The 24285-nt window shown below is 41.0% G+C and overlaps 1 protein-coding gene across 1 annotated transcript in view; it reads left to right on the forward strand.

The window, feature by feature from the left end:
* Positions 1–21126, forward strand: part of LOC124775317 — a 444140-nt gene extending 423014 nt beyond the window's left edge. The window contains exon 7 of the mRNA XM_047250152.1: positions 17862–21126. Coding sequence (XP_047106108.1) covers positions 17862–18036 — 175 coding nt within the window. The 3' untranslated portion in view covers positions 18037–21126. The remainder of the gene's footprint in view (positions 1–17861) is intronic.
* The last annotated feature ends 3159 nt before the right edge of the window (positions 21127–24285 follow it).

Consider the following 24285-nt stretch of genomic DNA (forward strand, 5'->3'; position numbering starts at 1 on the left):
AGTTTATTAATACAATATAATAATTAAGATTTTTCAAGGAAGCTAAAGGCTTCAGAATAACAAGTAGGTGTTACATTGTTAAGTGTTTTGTTTTTATTAGTATAAGTGTATGTTTTAGACCGTTTCTGTTCTGTTGGCTCTCCCTGTTAGAATCTCTGCTATATTTATGTTTGGTGTTGAAAAGTGTTATTTGTGAAAGTTTCGTTTCGTACGTGTTACAAATAAAACAGAATCCGAAGTAATCTCTGGTTCAGCTTCGTTATTTGTGGATTTTACTATGTGCAGTTATTGAAGTGTTACGATTTTACGCCTGTGGCTGATTGGTTTAAAAATACTAGACTGCACTTGCTATAATTTTGAAATCAGTCTCAATCCAACAGCAGTTAAACAATTTTCGTGATAAAGTTAACTTCCGATCGCAACACTGAGCAATCGGCTAACTGTCATTTATTTGAAGAATTTCACCGACTACATTGCAGCAACCTCTCTGACTTTCAGCATGTAATCTGACGTGAAAACTTAATCACGACGAATATAAGTTGTCAAGACATTTATTTTCATTTCTGAGTGCTTGAAATTAATTCTAATTAAAAACAAATAGTGTCTGTTCATCGAATTAGATTGAGCTTGTTTAATAACAGGCCGTGTGGATAAACAATTTACGACGATGTCAAGCTACGATACGTCCAATTACTTCATCTTGGAACTCATCCATTTGGTCCGTGTTGTTACGTTACGTCCACTATTACTGTTTAAAGAGATTTTAATGAAATATGTGACTCATCTTCCCAGCTTTAAATAAAAAAGTGAACTGAACACGACCCTGGAGGTCAAAGGCATCTTCACCCGCCAACGTAACTAACTAAAATGTAGCACTCACGAAAGACTACAAAAAGGAGGAGGAGCCACATCACTTACATGCAGACCTCCAGATGTCAGACACTCAGATCGGTACCCAACGTTTCTGTCTGAGTTAGTATTATATGCTGTTGTCCAGCAGGACGGGCGTAAATGTTAATTAAAAGTAACACCAGAACTACGGAGCACAGCAAAAGCGTAATGTAACTAACACGTATAGCTCCCGTGGGGACGTTGGTAGAGCATTAGATCGCCGTACGCAGGGTCACATGTTCAAATCCTACAGATAATTATTTTTTACTGTATTATGCGAGAAAGTTTCATATGGGGCTATTAATACTTCTGCAAGTGTGATTGAATTGTTTCTTTATTCCACGATTCCGATTGTTTATACACTCCTGGAAATGGAAAAAAGAACACATTGACACCGGTGTGTCAGACCCACCATACTTGCTCCGGACACTGCGAGAGGGCTGTACAAGCAATGATCACACGCACGGCACAGCGGACACACCAGGAACCGCGGTGTTGGCCGTCGAATGGCGCTAGCTGGGCAGCATTTGTGCACTGCCGCCGTCAGTGTCAGCCAGTTTGCCGTGGCATACGGAGCTCCATCGCAGTCTTTAACACTGGTAGCATGCCGCGACAGCGTGGACGTGAACCGTATGTGCAGTTGACGGACTTTGAGCGAGGGCGTATAGTGGGCATGCGGGAGGCCGGGTGGACGTACCGCCGAATTGCTCAACACGTGGGGCGTGAGGTCTCCACAGTACATCGATGTTGTCGCCAGTGGTCGGCAGAAGGTGCACGTGCCCGTCGACCTGGGAACGGACCACAGCGACGCACGGATGCACCCCAAGACCGTAGGATCCTACGCAGTGCCGTAGGGGACCGCACCGCCACTTCCCAGCAAATTAGGGACACTGTTGCTCCTGGGGTATCGGCGAGGACCATTCGCAACCATCTCCATGAAGCTGGGCTACGGTCCCGCACACCGTTAGGCCGTCTTCTGCTCACGCCCCAACATCGTGCAGCCCGCCACCAGTGGTGTCGCGACAGGTGTGAATGGAGGGACGAATGGAGACGTGTCGTCTTCAGCGATGAGAGTCGCTTCTGCCTTGGTGCCAATGATGGTCGTATGCGTGTTTGGCGCCGTGCAGGTGAGCGCCACAATCAGGACTGCATACGACCGAGGCACACAGGGCCAACACCCGGCATCATGGTGTGGGGAGCGATCTCCTACACTGGCCGTACACCACTGGTGATCGTCGAGGGGACACTGAATAGTGCACGGTACATCCAAACCGTCATCGAACCCATCGTTCTACCATTCCTAGACCGGCAAGGGAACTTGCTGTTCCAACAGGACAATGCACGTCCGCATGTATCCCGTGCCACCCAACGTGCTCTAGAAGGTGTAAGTCAACTACCCTGGCCAGCGAGATCTCCGGATCTGTCCCCCATTGAGCATGTTTGGGACTGGATGAAGCGTCGTCTCACGCGGTCTGCACGTCCAGCACGAACGCTGGTCCAACTGAGGCGCCAGGTGGAAATGGCATGGCAAGCCGTTCCACAGGACTACATCCAGCATCTCTACGATCGTCTCCATGGGAGAATAGCAGCCTGCATTGCTGCGAAAGGTGGATATACACTGTTCTAGTGCCGACATTGTGCATGCTCTGTTGCCTGTGTCTATGTGCCTGTGGTTCTGTCAGTGTGATCATGTGATGTATCTGACCCCAGGAATGTGTCAATAAAGTTTCCCCTTCCTGGGACAATGAATTCACGGTGTTCTTATTTCAATTTCCAGGAGTGTATTTATTGTGTGAAACAACAAATGCACCAGCTGATTCATCATGAGTGGTGCCCGATCTGTTGCACATGTCCGACAGAACGCCACACCTACCTCTACAAAAGTTCTCTATAGGTTTGCTACTTTCAACTAACGAAGCGAAAGTAGACTGCCAAAAGATCATTGCTACAAACTCCGTAAAGTCTATTTAAATGTTAGGAATGTGTACTCCCATGTAACAGCTGCACGCGTAAACAATTGAAACAACAACGGGGTTTGAACACGGGACATTTGGTACGACGATCTCACACTATCAACTCATCCACGCGAGGTTTACAACATTTCCTGTGCTCCGTAGTTCTGGCGTTACTTTTAATTACGCATATTCTACTGGACGACAGCACATGGCACGAACTGAATTGGTGTTTTGTTAATACTCTATCGACATACAATGTTTGGTAGCAATCTGAGTGTCAGACATCTCGAGGTTTGGGTGTTAACACGAATATGGAAGGAACAGAATGGACATGGTTAGGCGAGATGGCGTCGTGGTTAACACACTGGACCCATTTTCGGATTACTTCGACTTAAGTTTCCGCCAAACATACTGATACAAATTTCGAATGACTTACAGAAATCACTTCAGGCCGTAGCCTCCCCTTTGAAAAATTAATGAATTACTGTGCTGATAAACCTCTTACGTTATTTGATTTTGCAAACAGCTGAGCAGAACTGAACAAACTCAGACATTTCTCTCTTTACTTATTCTGATCAACACTAAACTGACACACAGTATTTTTAGCGCAACGCAATCTTTCCTTAATCCCTACAAAAGAATGGCCGTGACAAACAATAACCTATACCTTTCATGAATCACCTCACAAAAATCTTCGTTACTCGAACTACTGCAATACAGCGAGCGCCAATACTGCCAGCTAAATAAAGGATTCTAACTACTGAAGGCACTAACTACTGATAGGCAAAGTTAGCAAATGAAAGATTTTGATAGAGAACAAACAATGTATCTACTTTAATGGTTTTCAAAAGTCATATATATATATATATATATATATATATATATATAAAATCAGTTCATGACATCCAGTCTTATAAATTTCGTTTTTCTGACGGACACACGTCCAGATCGTCCGCTCTCAAAACTCTGCCATCTCTCTTCCTACATCCACCACTGCTGGCGGCTCACCTCCAACTGCGCAACGCTATGCGCTGTTCACATCGAACTGCCCAACACTACAATAGCGAATATTCCAACAATGCCAACCAGCCACAGACTGCACACAGCACAGCCAGTAATTTTTCATACAGAGCGCTACGTGACGTTACCAACATAAAAATCTAAACAGCCTACTTAAATAGCAAATCTGTATTGCCCAGTGCCCAAAACAATTTGTAAAATTTTTGTAGGACAGTTTTCAGCGGGATTCAGCAGTAGCATTCTTTCCTGAAAATGAAGGATAGGTGAATTGCGCCGAAATATCGATTCATGTTAATTTGAGCATCCGGCAGTAAACCGAGGAGACTTTCAAGAATTATTAAGCCGGGAAACTTCGGACAACTTTAAGGAATACAGCCAACAGCGTTCTGGTGTCCATGCGATCCACAACGGGGTTCTTGATCTTGGCTGCGGTATTTGAGTAAGTGGCATCGGTTGTCGAGAACTTGTTTGAGTAGTGCGTGTTTTGATTCTATGGTTGCCCACAATCGTAAAGATCTATAGTCTTCCTTACTTCTAATTAAACAGGCGCCGGTCCCTCTATAGCGCGCTGTACTCCTGTGACTCGCTAACTGTTTAAAGAAGAGTTTTAAAGCATTCGATGCATGCGCTGTGCAGTCTTCTATCGAAGGCAGGCAGCACCGCTTTCGCTGTTCTAAAGTCTACCACTCCCTTCTCAACTTCTGGTTCACCGTCGTATAATTCGGTCCACGGTTTCTCTGAAAGCTTTTGATAACCGTTCGCTCTATATTTTATTACTACCACCTGGAGGATTCCAAAAGGCTGCAAAAACAGATTTTTAAACGTAATCTGCAACCAAAGTGGTTTATTCTACAATGTCATTAAAAAACATTAACTCCCATATCTGGATCTATACAGGGATATTATAAATAATTCATTCGTTTTCAAAGCTCTATTTTTCCAAACTGCTGAAAGTACAAATATGATTCATACATAAAAAGATCCATATACTCACCAAGTTTGCACCACAGTCTAACATATCAGTCGCGACACTCACTGCTGTAAAAGTTGTTGCCGTTTGACAGATGGAACGACACTAGCGCTCCAAGTGGCAGGTAAGGTGAACGCCAGACGCGTCGTAAGCATAATGTTTGTTTACATCCATTTCCTACCTAATTTCCGAATTATTCGAGTTATTTTCTTGCCTCCAAGAGTTTGTGTAGTATCAGGAGGCATATATGTTTCTAAAAGTGATTCTAAAATAAGCGCAAGTATGGACAAAAACCATGAATAGAGTGGCAAGCTACAACACATTCGGGAAGAAACACTTGTGACATTGGACAGAATTGCAGCTTACCACGTTGATATCAAAAGAATATAAACACACAGATTCACATGTGAGAAGGACAGAAATGTACCTCTACATGCAAAAGCGATCGACAGCTCGTTTATCGTTCTGTAGGCCTACTGTGTGTGTCATTGCCGCCTGTTGCCACAAGTACGACCTTCACCTCTATATTATTCTAAGTGGGACAAGCAACTGCCAAATAGTGGGAGAAATACGCTGAAAATATTATAATTAGCTGATTACATTACATTTCACGAAAAACCACATATTTGAATAATTTTCAAACAATCTGTCTGTAGGCACTTTGCTTGTCCCGTAATAGTTTCGCTCGATCTGCACATTCTGACACTTCACACGCTTTTGTAAGACACGAACAGCTGCACTTAATCTAACCACTTCATCGCCAAAGCATGTCTGTGTTGACGTTCACACGAATCTGGCACTGATACATGGAGAGTTGAACTGGCTGCTTCTGTGTCATAGGACTGTTTTACAGCTTTAGATTGACTGTCGAATCTTTGTGGCTGTTTCCTCTTCATCGTCAGTTGCGGTGGTTTATTTGGAATGTCAAACAGTGTGGGTACTGCACTCCACACGAGTTTGTTATCGTCTGCGTTCATGAACTGGTTTTGTTCGAAATGTAGCGGACAAAACCTAATATTATTGTACAGGTAAACTGGCTCTTTCTTCATAAGGTCTTCTCGTCTGCTATTAACTAGCCATTTTCTGCTCCTAAAACGAAACAATCATCATTTATTCACATATAGTTTGCAAGTGAATCCTGACGATACAGTTTAGTAACATGATGGTATATACCTCTCAGGATCCTTAGGAAACCTAAAAAAAGACAGCTGTGGTGTCTTCTTCCTGTTGTTGCTGCAATTTATTGCGCTACAAACGCTCCCGATGGTAAAAACCATTGTATAATTCAAAATAAATAATCACTATTCGCTTTCACGATCGCGCCGAACTCACAGTTCAACCTACCGACCGCTTGGGGCGCTGCTGGCGCTGTAGGCAACAAAATCGAGGCGAAGTGTCGCGACTGTTATGTTAGACTGTGTTTGCACTCTGTGCTTTAAAAATGTTCTTTGAGAGTCTGTCTGGGCACACGACACACGTCCAAGTGGCAGTCAAGTTCATTCGACACATTGTTTAGTAACACCCAGTCAGTGACAATCACAGCAGCATTAATGCGTTCTCTGAGCCATTCGAGTGTTGCTAGCAGTGGGGTGCACAAATACGACCGTTAAAGTACCGAAAAAAGTCAGAAGGCATTACATCTGGCAACCTGGAGGCCAAGCAAACAGAGCCACATTATCTTTAACATTACGCTCAGTCCAGCGATGCGGGAATTTTGACGTTTACATAGCGACGTACATCGTACATGAGGGGCTGCCTCGTGTGTTAGGAGCAGAAATTCTCATAATCTGCAGTCAGTTGTGAAAACCACCACATCTGCAGCGTTTCGTGATAAGAGGTACCCGTCACAGTATTCTCACAGGAAAAGAAAACTGTCTATACAACTTCACCTGTGACTCTGCACAGGAAACATCAACCTTTGGCGAATCTCGTTCATCTCTCCCAAATTCATGAGGCTTTTCAGTGCCCCAAACTTCCACATTGTGGCTATTAACCTTTCCCGATAAACCGAAGGTTGCTTTGTCGCTGGATATCATCTCAGAGACGAAATGTTGATCCTCAGATGCTTTCTGTATTTTGATGCAAAACAGAAGACACCGGCCATAATCCTGCGGTTTTAACTGTTGCAGGTGCTGCAGACGGTTAGGTCTGAGGAGTAACCGCCGTCACAAAATCTCTCGCGCAGTTCGCTGTGGTATTCGCAGTTCGTGGCTTGCGCGGACTGTTGGGTTTTTTGGACTGCATTCGAAACTTTCCCTCCCAGTCTCCACAGTTGCATCTGGTACACTTGATCGACCGGTACTTTTCTCTTTACAGACACAACCAGTCTCCCTCAATTGTCGATACCAACGCACAAAGCTCGTTTCCGTGACGGATCTTTTCCGTAATTCCTTCTGCATGCACGCTGCACTGCTGAAACACACAAACATCTCGGATATTCCAACGCGCAATGCTTTGTCGCCATTTTATCGAGGCACTACACTCGTAACTACAACTGGTGCGAACTCCGTGAGTTTACGGTTCTGTTCATGTACTAATCACAATAGCACATCTAATACTTCGGAAGATATATAACTTCGAAAGCGAATGAATCATTTACGTGCATCTACATACATACTCTGAATACCACTGTAAGTGCGTGGCAGAAGGTACGTAGTAAGTAGTATACTACCGGACGTTGGCGTTTCTTCCCGTTGCAAGTGCGTTTCTGCGGAAAGAGCGACGGCTTAAACGCCCCAATGCGCGCTATCTTTCGCTGAATTTGTCTTCGCAGTCCCTACATACGTGACGTACAGTGGACTGAAATATATTCCTCACGTCTTCAGTCGATGCTTGTTCTTGAAACTTAGTCAACAGGCTTTCGCGGAATAGTATTCAAGCAAAGCCAATTCACATTCTTCGTTCTTTCCGTGACACCCCGTTGTGACAGCAATCTATGATAATTCGTGCTGTCCTTCTTTGTATACTTTCAATATCCCTTGTTAGTCTCGTCTGGTATTGGTTCCACCCACATGAGCAGTATTCTAAGACACCACGAACCGGTATTCCTTACGCAGTCTCTTTTGTGGGCTGACCATTTTCCTAGTTTACTGCCAATGAACCGAAGTCTGTCTCGTGCTCTGCCTGCGACTGAGTCTAAATGATCGTTCTATTTCATATCCATACAAATTATGACACCCAACAATTTGTACGAGTTGATTGTTCCTAATGGTGGAATACTGATATCGTAGTCCCATGATACTGCAATTCATGTGTACTGTTAAGTGTGAGATTTTGCGCCGGCCAGTGTGGCCGAGCGGTTCTAGGCGCTTCAGTCTGGAACCGCGCGACCGCTACGGTCGCAGGTTCGAATCCTGCCTCAGGCATGGATGTGTGTGATGTCCTTAGGTTAGTTAGGTTTAAGTAGTTCTAAGTTCTAGGGGACTGATGACCTCAGAAATTAAGTCCCATAGCGCTCAGAGCCATTTGATTTTTGAGATTTGGCATTACTCTACATTCAAAGCAAGCTGCCAATGTTAGCACCACTTTGATATCTTATAAAAATATAGTTGGATATTTGAGCTGCTGTGTTTCACATAGTATTTTACCAGTAAACTCCTGATTCTTTAAAGAATCGAACTCCCATGTACTCAAATTGTTATTGTAGAAATCTGTCGTGTTTAATCTGCCTGATTCTGTTCCATATTAAGGTTCCATTATCCTATCGTAGCACGTATTTCCCGCAGCTTCTGGTCTAATGGTTAGTATTGCAGCCTATAGGTCGCTAGTCCCGGGTTCGATTCCTGGCTGGCTCGGAAATTTTCTTCATTCGAGGACTAAATGTTCATGCTGTCTTAATCATTTCATCTCATTACCGACGCACAAGTCGCCGAAGTGGCGTTCAATAGAAATACTTGCACCAGACGGCCGAACAACACCCAGCCAATGTCATCATACGATCATTTCCAACGCGTTATAACACTGTAGTGTAGGATTTGGATAACGAACACGATGTTCATGATGTGTAATGACTTTCAACGTTACAAATTCACATACACAATATTTATTTATACACATTATACGGACAGATGCAACTTATACACATGGCGTCTCAAAACACACTGCCCAAGGTCCAGAGATACTGTTTTTGCAGCGGTATTCTAGGGGACGGAAGTCCATACAGCTTGTGTCCCCACAACCCCTTAGCACTCGATCTCCAAGTTATAACCCTATTCGAGCCAGTTCTGGTCATTGGTCTGTTTCAGTTCTGTGATTTCATTTTTTTATGTGATTCGCTTCTGGATACTATCTGTGAAGAGTTCGTTCTTGAAATTCAGATTGTTTAGGAACTGACTGAGATTCAGGTGCACTTTGTTTCTGCCTTCCGCTCTATGATATTACCTTGGGGATATGACCGGTTGGCATTATGGTCGCTCATGTTCAGAAATTGTTGGACGCTCCAATAATAAAGTCATTCATTACTTTTCCGTTGGTTAAAATTACACAACTATGTTTAGAAGTGTGGGAGGTTGACAATTTGCTGTTATTCTACGATATCATTTTCTTCTGCTATTCCTAGAACTTGATTTTTATTTTTGTCGCTTGATCGTCAGTGCCTGACCTCGAACTGCCCGGCACAATTCTTGTTTAATAATCATACGCTAGAGTGTTAAGTAAATAACAGATCTTACAATGTCATTTGAATTATGTGAAACTACATTTGGTGTTCCGTAGGGTTCTGTCGTACATCAGTTACTGTTCAGCTTCTAAATTTAAACGTGTTTGTCAGGGGGCAAAATTAGACACCCTGATAGACAGTACAAGTATTGTTGGAAAACTTTGCAAAAGAAGAATTGGGTATTCGTAAAAGTTATTAACACATATACCACTAACGTCCCAGCTAAGAAAATAGAGAAAAAAGTAGTATAGCTCACCCACCTGTATCATCTTCGATAAAAATAGTGTAACAACGTGAAATAAATGCATTAAAAATGTGTAAGTTGTTATGCCTATGTTGACAACACTTTTAAACGTTATATCAGTTCTGCAATGATTTTTCCAATTTCAAGTTCGGAAACATTACGCACAAGAATAATTGCCAACTTTGGAAACATAAAACTTAAAAAATTACATTTTGCAATGGGATGGAATTTCAGAATAGCTTTTCACTTAGGCTTATCACATCAAAGAAAGTAATTAGAAACATGTATTAGTGGAACACATTAAAAAAGTACGTGGGGAAGTATGTCGTAAAACGCAGTTTTCCTCTACAATAATGTTCTTGTGGCTGATCCAAAGAACGCACGTCTATTAAAGATTAAAGCTCCTAATGACTAAATTATGAAAGAATTTTAAATTTTAAAATTCTATCAACAACAATGTGAAATACTGAAGATCAAATTTTTGTTGTTCCTGGAAGCCGTTAGATAGGGAATCTGCGACTTGTATCGTACACCGTTTAACCGTTCAGTTGTTCTTCCGGAAACTTAACTTACGACAAAATGTGCTACACAGCGATATGCTCGCGTACGGTTCACTTGTATCAACGTTATCAAAATGAAGGCAGCAAGGAGGATATATTGACATGTTTAGGTTTATAGAACTGTATATGACAGCCTTCCAACTTCAGTTCACTGCTAGGGCTCTTCGGCCCTGCGTTATACAGTCCCGTGAGTTCGGATTCATTAGGGCCTATGTTCGTTGCTGTTACTAAACTACAGTGGCACTCAGACTAGCTTTCCCATAAAGCACCCTAACTAGATTTCCCACAAACAGATTTGCAATTTCACTGTTGATTGGTCATCTAAATACTCAAACAACAATTCTCTAAAAGCGGGTCTGTCTGCCGGACTCCGGTTCCTTCTAGATTTTCGCTCCAGGTCAGCTTTCCACAGAATCGTAACTGTGTTGTCCGGTTTACTTTTTGCGAGAGTGGAGTGATTTGGTGAAGAAGAAGTTGTAGCAGTAGACTGACCAGGCAATTGATTTTCTTTATTTATTTCATGACAGTTTTTTATCATTTTTGTATGAGATGGAAAGAGGCACATGAATGCTGATATACGCTGATGGCCTAATACATGACGACCACTGCCGAGCGAGAGATTGAATGTCGCCTGGTGCTGCTGTGGGCAAGTGATGCGGTAAGGAAAGTACGTAAGCAGAACACACGAACAGATAAGTGTGCAATGTATAGGACATCCACATCTCTGAGCACGCGGAGGTCGGAGGTTTGCCCGCTCCCTAAAGCAGGACAGGCGGAAATCAGCGACTGATCTGCCACATTACAATGTTCAAATTTTTCAGAGCACAGTGTTCAGTGCACATTGTTTAAATGGGCTTCGCAGTAGACGCCCCCTGCGTGTACCTATGTTTAGGTAACGAACTGTAACCTCTCTGACAGGAAATCACGAATCCAGACACGTAACTGAGACGATATTCCACACGCACGCAATTTCACAAGAAAGTTCTTGTGTGAAACAGTGTCAAAAGCCTTTCGGAAATCCAGAAATACGGGATCAATTTGAGATCCCTTATCAATAGCACTCAACACTTGGTGTTAGTAAAGAGCTAGTTGTGTTTCACAAGAACAATGTTTTCCAAATCCTTGTTAACTATGTGTGTCAATAGACCGTTTTCTTCGAGGTAATTCATAATGTTCGAACACAATATAAGTTCCAAAATCCTGCTGCATATCGACGTTAATGATATGGGCCTGTAATTTAGTGGATTACTCCTACTACCTTTCTTGAATTTTTGTGTGACCTTTGCAATTTTCCGTCTTTGGTTACGGATCTTTCATCGTCGAACGGTTGTATATAAGTATGGAGCTATTTTGTAAGCATACTCTGACAGGAACCTAACTAGTATACAATCTGGACCGGAAGACTTTCTTGTGGTTAGTGATTTAAGTTGCTTCACAACTCCGAGGATATCTACTTCTACACTACTCATGTTGGCAGCTGTTCTTGATTCGAATCTTGTAATATTTACTTTGTCTTCTTTTGCGAAGGCATTTTGGAAGGCTGTGTTTAGTAACTCTGCTTTGGCAGCACTGTCTTCGATAGTATCTCCATTGCTATCGCGCAGAGATGGCATTGATTGTGTCTTGCAGCTAGGATACTTCACATACGACCAGAATCTCTTTGGATTTTCTTCCAGGTTACGAGACAAAGTTTCGTTGTGGAAACTATTACAAGCATCTCGCACTGAACTCTGCGTTGAATTTCGAGCTTCTATAAAAGATCGCCACTTTTGGTGATTTTGCGTCTGTTTGAATTTGGCATGTTTTTTTTCCTTGTTTCTGCAACAGTTTCCTGATCCGTTTTGTGTACCAAAGAGGAAAAGTTCAAAGAATGGCAGCGGGTTTTATATTATTGCGAAATAGAGGAGAGAGTGTCAGTGAAATGATACAGGATTTGGGGTGGACATCATGAAAACAAAGGCGTATTTCTTTGCGGCAGAATCTTCTCACGAAATTTCAGTCATCAAATTTCACCTTAGAATGCGAAAATATTTTGTTGACACCGACCTACATAGGGAGAAACGATCACCATAATAAAATAAGGGAAATCAGAGCTCGCACGGAAATATATAGGTCTTCGTTTCTTCCGCTCCCTATACGGGATTGGAATTACAGAGAATTGTCAAGGTGTTTCGATGAACCCTCTGCCAGGCACTTACATGTGATTTGCAGAGTATCCGTATAGATGAAGATCATCAGTTAAGACTGCAGTATGCTCGGGATAATCGAGATAGGTCTGTGGCTCAGTGTAAACGTTGCCTAGTCTGATGAATCACGTTTCTCGTTACACCAGGCCGCCACAGCCAGGCGAACGTCTGCGACAATTCTGCGACGCACCTGTGAGTGCAGTCGGTCTATTATGCTATGTGGGGCTTTCACCTGGGCTTCCTTGGGACCTACGGTAGTAATCAGAGACCTCGTGACAGCTATGGACTACGTGAACATTATTCTCTTCAGAATACAGTCACATATTATTCTCTTAATGCTTGAGTCCATCTCTGATGGCGTTGGCATCTTCCAGCAGTATCATGTCCGCATCACAAGAGCAGAATTGTGCTGCAATGGTTTTGGGAGCATAATGGTGAACTTACGTTGAGGCCTTGGCATCCAAATTTGCCGGATCTGATCCCGATGAAACATATGAGACACGATTGCATGCCAGCTCCTCCCTCACATTTACAGAAATTACATGCCGTGAGCGTTGACATTTGGTGCCATATACTTCTGCGTGTCACGCAAAATCGCCGTTGTACTACGTTCAAAATGTGGGCCACCACGCTATTAAGCAGGTGGTAATGATTTTCTGGCTCTTCGATGCAATAATTGGCAAAATCGAACTGCTTGGCAACAGATCCTGCATAGCAAGCTAATTGTCAATTTGCCATACCCATCATAACTTTTAGTGGCACGCCCTGTTGTAGATAACCAGTGGCTGGTGGCAAAACTTTCGATTATTCTGTTGACAGGATTAAGAAAATATATTTACGCACTGGGAACCCTTATACCCAATCCATTTATACAAAACGTTGAAAATGAATGATATTCTATAAGTTATTACTTCAAACTTTTCCGTTACACGCGCGATCTAGGTGTTGTTTTACGTTCTAGTCTGTCATCAGGTCCTGTCGGAATGCTGTAGCAATAAGCGGTTAGAAGCAAAGGGAGTGAATGCAAACCCTCGTCACGTGCTCACTACATTAGTTCTGAGTGATCACTATTTTGAGATTTTTACTATGATCTTTCTTCATAGCTACATTTGTTACCTATTCTCTCCACCCATTAGTTGAGGTTCTTTTTAGGCTCTCGTAGAATTAAGACAACAGGAGGAGAAACCTTCTTATCGTTGAAAATATAATTTCCATCGTATGTACTCAGTTTATTTTAGCTGTGAAAAAGTACAGCGATTCTCTGACTTCGCTACTGCAGAGATATTCCGTAGTTCATATGTTGCACCTGACATGTCGTTACTGACTTTTGGTTTATGTAAATTTTATTAAAAATTCTAGACATTAGCTGTATCTCCCATAAAAAAATTATATAGATTAGAACGTATAACAGCGACTGTTGACTTCCTATCTTTGGTTAAAATTGAAATAATCGCTGCAAAATATTCCACTGGTTACGCTGGTTTACGCAACAACCAAGCCTTCAGGGACGTTCATTAATATTCTTACGACCTTTTTTCTGATAAATTTTTAAATTTTCCAACGCGTTTTTCACTGATCGTATATACTAAAAAAATTGTGAATCAGCTTCTATTTATTCTTCACTAGTAATCACTTACAATATTTAACAAAATTTTGTGTCGTAATGAAACATAATACTTTCAATGTTGTGATTAGCCTGGCAGATAAAACTTTGCTTTCGGCAGGTGGACAAAGACTAACTCTTTAACAACATCACAAAATTGCAATGTTTGATGTATTTAGAATAATTGATTCGTTCTTTGACCGTGCGCAGAACGTCGTCATCTCCTGTGGGCTTGCCATCGGCTGGTAGGTTTTTCCATGGCTGACGTTAATCAGAACTGTTAGGAATAGGATTACCAACTATCCGATTTTATAGGAATCTTCCCTATTTTTCTGTATCCGTCCAAACTCCCTACATTAGCATAACGGGACGCACTCGAGTCCCTACTTCCTTGGTTCCGTTTGCCATTTTGTATCTATGGAAACTGTTCTTTGGGGAGAGTTCTATCATCTTTTTCTACATGACAAGAAGCTTCTAAAGGCCGCTACATCAGGTAATATGTACGTCTGTAAGTTCCGGCCCCAGGCCCATTGATTTGCACCAATTTATAAGATAAACACTGTTAATTTTTAAATATTGTAAGCTTCAAGTGTGATATTTATAGTTTAGTTGTGGTGAGAGGATAAAAACAGACGAATGTTAGACAGACCTGCACATTTAATGCATAAAGTGCTACCTTTCGTTCGAAATGTCCCGGTTCTTAACTCGTCACAGGTACCAACACCGGTTACAAAGCAAATAGATCTGCTCTGGCTTGGGTGACATGCAACAAACAAAATAAATGCAGTTAAATAGTTTTTTTCACTGCTTTGACTTAATATAAGGTGTACACCTTTGCTTCCGCCGTTTTTCCCCAACATTTGAGGCTTCAATGAAACAAATTGGTTACACATGTATCATTCAAAGTATTTTCCATCGCTGGCACTACTTTCTCCCATCTTTCGGGCAGTGCACGAATCCTGCATCGAAAAAATTGTTCATCTTTTGAAGCGATCCACAAATCCATCCAATTTGTGATTTCTTCATGAGATCGGAAGTGTTGGTCAGCCATTGATCTAAACAGGCGATAGAGGGAGCAATGTCTGGACAATACCGCGGATGGAGGAGGACTTCCCATTTTAGCGTTTCCAAGTACGTTTTGACCTCTTCCAACGTGGGATCGAGTGTTGTCGTGCTGCAAAATCACATTATCGTGCCTCTCGCTGTATTGCGGCTGTTTGTCTTTTAATGCTCTGCTCAAACGCATTAATTGCGTTCGATAACGAGCACCTGTGGTTGTTTCACTTGCTTTTAACACCTCATAGTACATGACACCGAGCTGGTCCCACCAAATGCAGAGCATGATCTTGGAGCCGTGAATATTCGGTTTGGCCGTCGACGTGGAAGCATGGCCGGGATATCCCCATGAATTTTTCCGTTTAGGGTTATCGTAATGAACCAATTTTTCGTCTTCGGTCACAATGCGATGCAGAAATTCCTTCCATTTTTGCCTCTGAAGCAATTGTTCACAAACACACAAACGCCGTTCAACGTCTCTTGGTTTCAGCTCACACGGGACCCAAGTTCCTTCTTTCTGAATCATGCCCGTAAACTTGAGACGTTTTGAAATGGCTTGTTGTCTCACTCCCATTAATCGTGCCAATCCGTCTTGAGTTTGACGCAAGTCTTCACTCAGCAATGACTCAATTCTGCATCTTCGAGAACATTCTCTCATCCACCACTATGCCGGTCCATGAGGTTAAAATCACCGTTCGTGAAGCGTTGAAACCACTCACGACACATTCTTTCACTAACAGCGTCCTATCATACGTACTTGAGAGCATTCGATGAGACTCAACCACTGTTTTCTTCATATTGAAACAAAACAGTAAACCTCCCACAAATGACGAGAATTAGGCTCGTCAACTGACAGTTTCAATCAAGAACAACTTTATGTTGCAGACACAAATCGAGTAACGTTTGAATGAGGTTATGTTGACTGAGGTCAGAGTTAACTGCGTGGCGTCTGCGATCTTCTTCTTTCGACCGCTGCTTACCGTTGTCGCCACCTATCGGCAAACGGCGGAAGCAGAGTTGTACACCTTGTACAGGGCTATTACAAATGATTGAAGCGATTTCATAAATTCACTGTAGCTCCATTCATTGACATATGGTCACGACACACTACAGATACGTAGAAAAACTCAAAGTTTTGTTCGGCTGAATCCGCACTTCAGGTTTCTGGCGCCAGAGCGCAGTGAGACAAAATGGCGACAGGAGCCGAGAAAACGTATGTCGTGCTTGAAATGCACTCACATTAGTCAGTCATAACAGTGCAACGACACTTCAGGACTAAGTTCAACAAAGATCCACATACTGCTAACTCCATTCGGCGATGGTATGCGCAGTTTAAAGCTTCTGGATGCCTCTGTAAGGGGAAATCAACGGGTCGGCCTGCAGTGAGCGAAGAAACGGTTGAACGCGTGCGGGCAAGTTTCACACCTAGCCCGGGGAAGTCGACGAATAAAGCAAGCAGGGAGTTAAACGTACCACAGCCGACGGTTTGGAAAATCTTACGGAAAAGGCTAAAGCAGAAGCCTTACTGTTTACAATTGCTACAAACCCTGACACCCGATGACAAAGTCAAACGCTTTGAATTTTCGGTGCGGTTGCAACAGATCATGGAAGAGGATGCGTTCAGTGTGAAACTTGTTTTCAGTGATGAAGCAACATTTTTTCTTAATGGTGAAGTGAACAGACACAATGTGCGAATCTGGGCGGTAGAGAATCCTCACGCATTCGTGCAGCAAATTCGCAATTCACCAAAAGTTAACGTGTTTTGTGCAATCTCACGGTTTTAAGTTTACGGCCCCTTTTTCTTCTGTGAAAAAAACGTTACAGGACACGTGTATCTGGACATGCTGGAAAATTGGCTCATGCCACAACTGGAAACCGACAGCACCGACTTCATCTTTCAACAGGATGGTGTTCCACCGCACTTTCCATCACAATGTTCGGCATTTCTTAAACAGGAGATTGGGAAACCGATGGATCGGTCGTGGTGGAGATCATGATCAGCAATTCGTGTCATGGCCTCCACGCTCTCCTGACTTAACCCCACGCGATTTCTTTCTGTGGGGTCATGTGAAAGATTCAGTGTTCAAACCTCCTCTACCAAGAAACGTGCCAGAACTGCGAGCTCGCATCGACGATGCTTTCGAACTCATTGATGGGGACATGCTGCGCCGAGTGTGGGAGGAACTTGATTATCGGCTTGATGTCTGCCGAATCACTAAAGGGGCACATATCAAACATTTGTGATTGCCTAAAAAAACTTTTTGAGTTTTTGTATGTGTGTGCAAAGCATTGTGAAAATATCTCAAATAATAAAGTTATTGTAGAGCTGTGAAATCGCTTCAATCATTTGTAATAACCCTGTACATCAGAGGCATTACTTAAAAATAACACTCTCACCTACCTTCACTATCTCTCCAGGAACATAGTTCCACGAAAAGTTTTGCATGCTAGAGGGTACAATAAAAGAGTTTCGCATGAATTAATTGGTGTAGATAACCTTTTTAAGGCTCTTTCCTCGAACTCTCTCTCTCTCTCTCTCTCTCCCTCTCTCCCTCTCTCCCTCTCTCCCTCTCTCCCTCCCTCTCCCCCTCCCCCTCTCTCCCCCCCTCCCCCCTACCCCCCCCCCCACACACACACACTCTTTATAAAAAATACTACTACATCTTCCACATGTTGTGTTGCACAGAAATGTGATAGGTGAGTCTGTTGATTGTTGTAGGACGAACACGCTGTACGCGGCGCTGGAGCAGCGGCTGTCGCTAGAGGAGGCGCGTCTCACGCGTCTGCAGCAGGAGTCGCAGCGCGTGCTGAAGGAAGTGGAGGAAGCGACGGGACACCTGGAGACGGCCACGGCCAGCTCCAGGGACCGCCGCAGCCGCCGCCTTGCCCCGTGATGCCGATACTCCACTCCACCACCTGCAGGAGCCCCACCGCCGAAGGCGCCTTGTGAGGTGGATTCGGTCAATGTTTCCCCATATTACGCCGAGAGAGGGATACACCAGTGATTTCTGAGCTCACGCAGGTATTAGGAAACAAACATCTGCTCACGAAAAAATAAGAAACACTGTTAACTGGCTCCCGAATAATTGGTTTTGTCGGAAAGCAGTTTTTCTCGTACCCAAAATGAAAGCGATCACCATTGAGTACTTCGATATACTGTGCACGTGAGAAAATGAAGGTTGCAACCACCACACAAAGCCGGTGGCACGGCGTTATTCTCTGTACCGGAGATGGCCTGGAAATCTGTAGCTTTGTGCATATTAAATGTTTGTGTATAAATGCAAGTGCTGAAGTTGGCGGTATGATGAACACAGTGTTGTTTTTCAGGATGAGGTGGGAGCACTATTAAAGTGTAATACACGTGCAGTAAAGGATAACATACAAAGCCTGTCTTGTGTTACAGGCTGGTCGTCTCTGCCACACTCCTTGTGGGTGTCAACAAAATCTAACTACTGCCTTTTGAGCCACAATAATGGACCAGAAAAATGAATCGGTGATACCGCAGTCGGGGGTGTGAATAGTGTCGATCACCTGTTCATGTGTCATCTGTCACTGCTCCACAGCTGCAGGCAGTCACTGAGACATCACCTCCAGCAGTCTCTGTTTTGCAGGAGCATTCGTGGTCTCTTTAGCTGTGGCATCTTGATGGTGCACACTATACTCGTTTTGTTTTGATTGACATACACCTGACAAAGCCTTCTCGATATTACTTTCTTTTTTTTCCCCCTTTTTGTTACCCTTTACTCACATTGACTGTCTCTAGTTTTCTCGATATCCACGTATCGACTCAGTGACTATCGAGACTTCAAACCAGTAGTACTCCATTATACATACTGTGAGTAAATGCTAATCGACTATATTTTTCATATTAAAATGCATTTATTACTCAAAATGTGACTAATAAAAATATACAAGGAATTTTAGTAAATATCTGAAAATGTTGTCATTCATTCTTGCTAGACACTTCTGGATTGGTCCTTACTTACTCATATTCCTAACCTATTGTGACACTGAAGCAGTTTTAGATCATCATGGATTTGTATTTGCATGCAGAACTTTCACGATGGTTTTCAGTTATGAGATGTTAGTGTGGACCAATGTAAGATACACAAAGGGCAGTATCAGATTATGTTTTACCCACTTGCATACATTTTAAACATGCGAAATGTATATGTCCAAATAATTCATCGTTTATTTGATGTTTCAAATAATAAATTGTCTTTGTGTATGAGCAATGTTCCTTGCACATGGAGTGACGGCCTTAAAACTTAATGCTGAGGAAACTTTCATAACTACATACTAGCTTTTCCTCCTCTTTATTCTGTCCTTCACAAAGTTTTCATGTAAAATGAATAGAAAAATCAAAAAGACAGTTTTAGATCAGGAAGTATCAGTATTGCCGACAAGCAAGTACTCGAAATGAATATAAAAATATCACCTGCAATTTCAGTTAGTGAAATCATTAATAAGTTGAAAACCAGGAATATATTAATTCTGTAAGGACTGTTCATAATCAAACTTGGACATTACCACAAATATACTAATTAACATATATCTGTTACAATGTGCATCATGATTTCAGTTAATTTTATTCATTTTCTCAGTATTACATGTGTGTGGCAAAATCATGTAATAAATATAATTTTTGTTGTAACAAATAGGGAGGCAAGTGTATCCAGTATGTCATGTAACATTGCTGTAATGTTTCCTTCCATCCATTTTAGACTTCTCCCTTTGCTGAAATATGACTGAAAGATTAAGTAAATTTTTATAAACATAATTTGCAAGAAAAACATCTTTTGGAAACTACTTCAGTTTATATACAGCTGATGCAGAACTGGCCACCACAAGAAAGTTGTTCTGTAGATGGGTTTGTAACTGAAAAGAATGATAAGATTTACACTTATACAGTGAAACATTTGCAGTACATCTTACACTTTAAAGTTGTATTCATTTGAAGAATAAAGAGCTGATAAAGCACCTCTATGTTAGGAATGAGCTGAAAACTGAAAGCAGGCTGATGTTTTTAGACATTTATTAGCTAGTATGTAAATGTTTGCCAATAATACTGCCATGCTATAGAAAGTGCCAATAGATACAGAGTAAAGAGAATAGATTCCAAATGCCTTCTTTGTGGTATGATTTCCCTGCTTCAGCTGAAAACACAGAAATGTTTTTGGGGGACAACTTCAAAGTATAATAATTAGTGACTGCTTTTTATCTTCATAACTGAAAGACTTAATGGGAAAAACAAATGATAAATTGAAGGAAAGCTAGTTTTTTATATGCTGGTTTTACCAGTTTTGAGACATGATAATATGAGCATAAAAATATGCTCGGTTTTTTATTTAATGCTGAGATAATTTTAAATTTGTACTGACTGAAGGTATGTTACTGAATTGTGTGTCATTGTCTATTAGAAACAGAGTTTAAGGCAATATAAAGCTTTAATGTTACCTGAGAATATAGAATCATCATCAAAATAACAAATATTATGCCCAGAAACCTGATCTCTGTTTTAAATGAAAGCTCTCTGTGTGAGACTTGCAGTTTAGTCTGGCAAAGAAATGCCTTGCTTTAATACATTATTGTGTTGTTTCTATAAAGTCTACATGTATTAATGAAAACCCAGTCCCAAGAAAAATAGTATGCATTTATAGTTCAGTATAAATGCAAATACAACAAAACTGAACTGTTTCTTGCATTAGCATCCTAAAATCTTTCATGTGAACTTTTGATGTACTATGCAGACATTTATATGTTAAAGTTTACCTAGTACTGAATCAATATACCAAACAGTGTTGACATGAAAATGTTTGTAGGAAACTTAAAATATATGGGAAGCTATAAACCAAAGTATGACAATTTAATTGAAAAATATATTGTGATAGGTATGTAAATATATTTAAAATATGTACCACTTGTACCAGTTTTGTACTTTTCTGTTAATACATTTATGTAACTTAAGAATTATTGTGTGACAAAACAAACTGTCTGTATTCCCAGCAATGATTGTATCACATAGTTTGTTCTAATGTTTCATTTTCTGTATTTGAATATTGACAGATCTGTCATAAATCTTTTAAACAAATAGCAGTCTATCAAGTTTATGCTTATTCATTCATTCACCATGTTCTATAGAACCAAAAAAGAAATAGAACGTTCAGGGATATGGACTGCATCAAGGTATACACCAACATAAGATGAAGATAGATAAATATTAAAAACTGAAATGTACAATGTTGATGTTTCACCATACTATTTATGTTATAGTCCATTGTGAACTGGCTTTTGGATTTTTAGTCCATCTGTAGACAGCTTAAGACTAAACAGATAATCCACATCCCATCGCAACAGCTTTAAGCTGTACGAGGATTGTGTTTACAAAGATATGTGACATTTTATCTTTAATGTTCTAGGTACTCTGTTATAGAGTAAAAACAGTGACGCAGCAAATAAGACCTCATGGCTTTTCTCAATTGCATGGTTTTCCTCAATAGACTTTATATTTATTGAGAGCTTACTCAACAGTTGTAGGTCCAAATGGAATGCTCCCATTTGACAAAGTTGTTTATTAACATGTAACATGTGCACATATGAGTTTATTCTAGTGTACTATTTATGAATTTCATTATTTTTCTTCGGTCTATATTTGGTCGACAGTATCAGTTTTTTTTAGAATAGAATACAAATACAAATAAGCAAGAAAGTATTAGGATCTTCGGCTTTCCAAAACTGGGTTTGTATGAGTCTCTCATTTTGGTGAAAAGCTCTAATTTTTCCAGCTTGGTGGAAACCTTAAAATGCTGCTACATTTTAACAAGTGCTATACTCTCTAGTTTTGCTTCCATGTGTGATCCTCATGGCTCTCTTCTGGATTCTAGAAGTTCTAAGGGCATCTAGAGAACTGTCCAGAAGCTGTACCTGCTTACTTCCACTTAGTACCCAGTACATTGAGCACTGACAGTGGCAAACACACAGAATTTAGAATTTACTCACCTTCACACATCCTACATGTTGCCGATGCCATTATTTACATACATAAATAAGAGACATAATGTACATAAAATCTTCATGGTATTTACATTAGTGACTCGCTGTTGCACGTAATTTGATAATTATATATGCAGGAACCTTTTAACCAGTGATTTATTACAACTTTAGTATGACAGTAGTCAGAACTTTGTCACTTCCATCTGATGCCTCATACTCTTTTTCTGGGGTAGCACACTTCGTTCTTAAATCTCTCTGAATGTATATCAATTGATTGTCCAGTTCTTGTACAGCCATCCTAAGGTTAAAATTATTTAAATTCTCTTTAACACTGAGAAGGCAACTACAGTATATTTGAATATACTAGGGACTGTCACAATATTGGGCTCTTCAAAGTGATGTTTACAAGATTCTCTTAGAATAAGTGCTATTACACATCTGATAGCCTTTTTTTGCTACTTGAGTACAGTTTTTGAGCTGAAGCAGTAACCCCATAGAAGAGTTCCAATGGTAAGTGGGGAGGGGAAAAATGCAAAACATGTGACCCTAGTAGGATTTGGCTTACAATATTCCTCAGTTTGTACAGCAGACAAATCACTCGTGAAAGTTTTGAGCACAATTTTTCTGTGTGACTCTCCCACCTGAGTTTCTTATCTATGTGGGCACCCAATGGTTTGATTCCCCCCCCCCCCCCCCCCCTTCATTGGAGGTGCGTAAATTGAAAACTGGGTCTTCTGTTTTACTGTTATTAATTTGTAAATAATGAACCCAGTACTGAGCCCTGTGGAATGTCTTTTGTAACAGGTAACAAGTCTGACCTTTGGTTTTTGTTGCTAGATATGACTTCATTGGCATTATCTTCAACTCTGTGGTACTGGAGCTTGTTAATAAGTATACTATGGGAGACAGGATCAAAAACTTTCCTCGGATCTAGAAGAGTCACAAAGGTTGTTATCTTGGTCTCAAAAGAATGTTACTTTTGTGATGATAGTCTCAGCTGCTTTGAGAGTGGAAAGATGAGGTCTGAAACCATATTGTGAGGAGCTAAGTAGATTTTTTTGCTCGAAATGCTGGCTCACTATTTGTGCATATAATATTCTATAATTTTTGATTGGATTGGTATGAGTGAGACAAGATATTTATCAGGAGATGCTTTATCACCTTTCTTATCGACAGGTGTTACATTAGTAATTTTTAAGCAATCTCGAAGATTCCGTCCTGTAGCATATAGTTGATGATTTTGATTAGTGGCAGTAGAATTTCTTTCTTTATATTTTTTATTAAATGACTTGAAAGTCCATAGTAGGCTGTTAGGTTAGGGTAGGTTAGGTTAGGTTAAGTGCTTTTGGCTTGCTAAGTTTGGCAACTGCTTCGCTAACCTGTCTGTGGGATACACAAGACCGGCAGAAGTTGTCATGTTCTTACTCTCTAGAGCTGAAAGCAAAACTACAGCTTTATTTGCGCATTCAGTAAGCTTTTTATTTGAGCCAGAACTGGTAAAGTGTGTATTTAAGATGTTTGGTTGAACTGGAAAGCTGTGTTTATTTTCAGAGACTACCTCTGCTTTAATAGCTTTCCATGCTGATTTACACTCATTTGTCGAACTGAATATGTAATTGTCATTGGCTTTCCTCTGTGCTGCTCTAATCTTTCATCTATACACCCTTCTCACTGCTGTGTAAGTTTCCTTCTCAGCTTGACTCTGTTGCAATCTGTAACAGTGCGCCATCATTTCTTCCATAACTTTGCACAGATGTGGCTGGTAAAAATTTATAAGTTCTGCTTTGTGTGTTTTTTTGTGGTGCTTGGGACAAAATGAGTCAATATTTTATATTAATAATTCTAAAATTTCGGTATTGGACCATTCTTTATTACTAGGGGACTGGTATGTTGATATAGCTATTAGTTCTTGACTTGCTATAAAGATTGCTGAAACTTCAAAAACAGCTTCTGCACATAGAAAACATGTATCTATTTCTTTGTATTTGAAATTATTTGTTTCTTTGATAAAGAATGAAACACCATGCTTCAAATTTGTTCTGTAGTAACATGTTGCTAACTAGTATATCACGGTATGGTACACTTAATCCAAATTGATAATAAATTAACCAGTGTTCATTTACTACCAAAAACCACAATTTAATTCTTTC

Source organism: Schistocerca piceifrons, chromosome 2 (assembly GCF_021461385.2).
Source record: "Schistocerca piceifrons isolate TAMUIC-IGC-003096 chromosome 2, iqSchPice1.1, whole genome shotgun sequence".
Lineage (NCBI taxonomy): Eukaryota > Metazoa > Arthropoda > Insecta > Orthoptera > Acrididae > Schistocerca > Schistocerca piceifrons.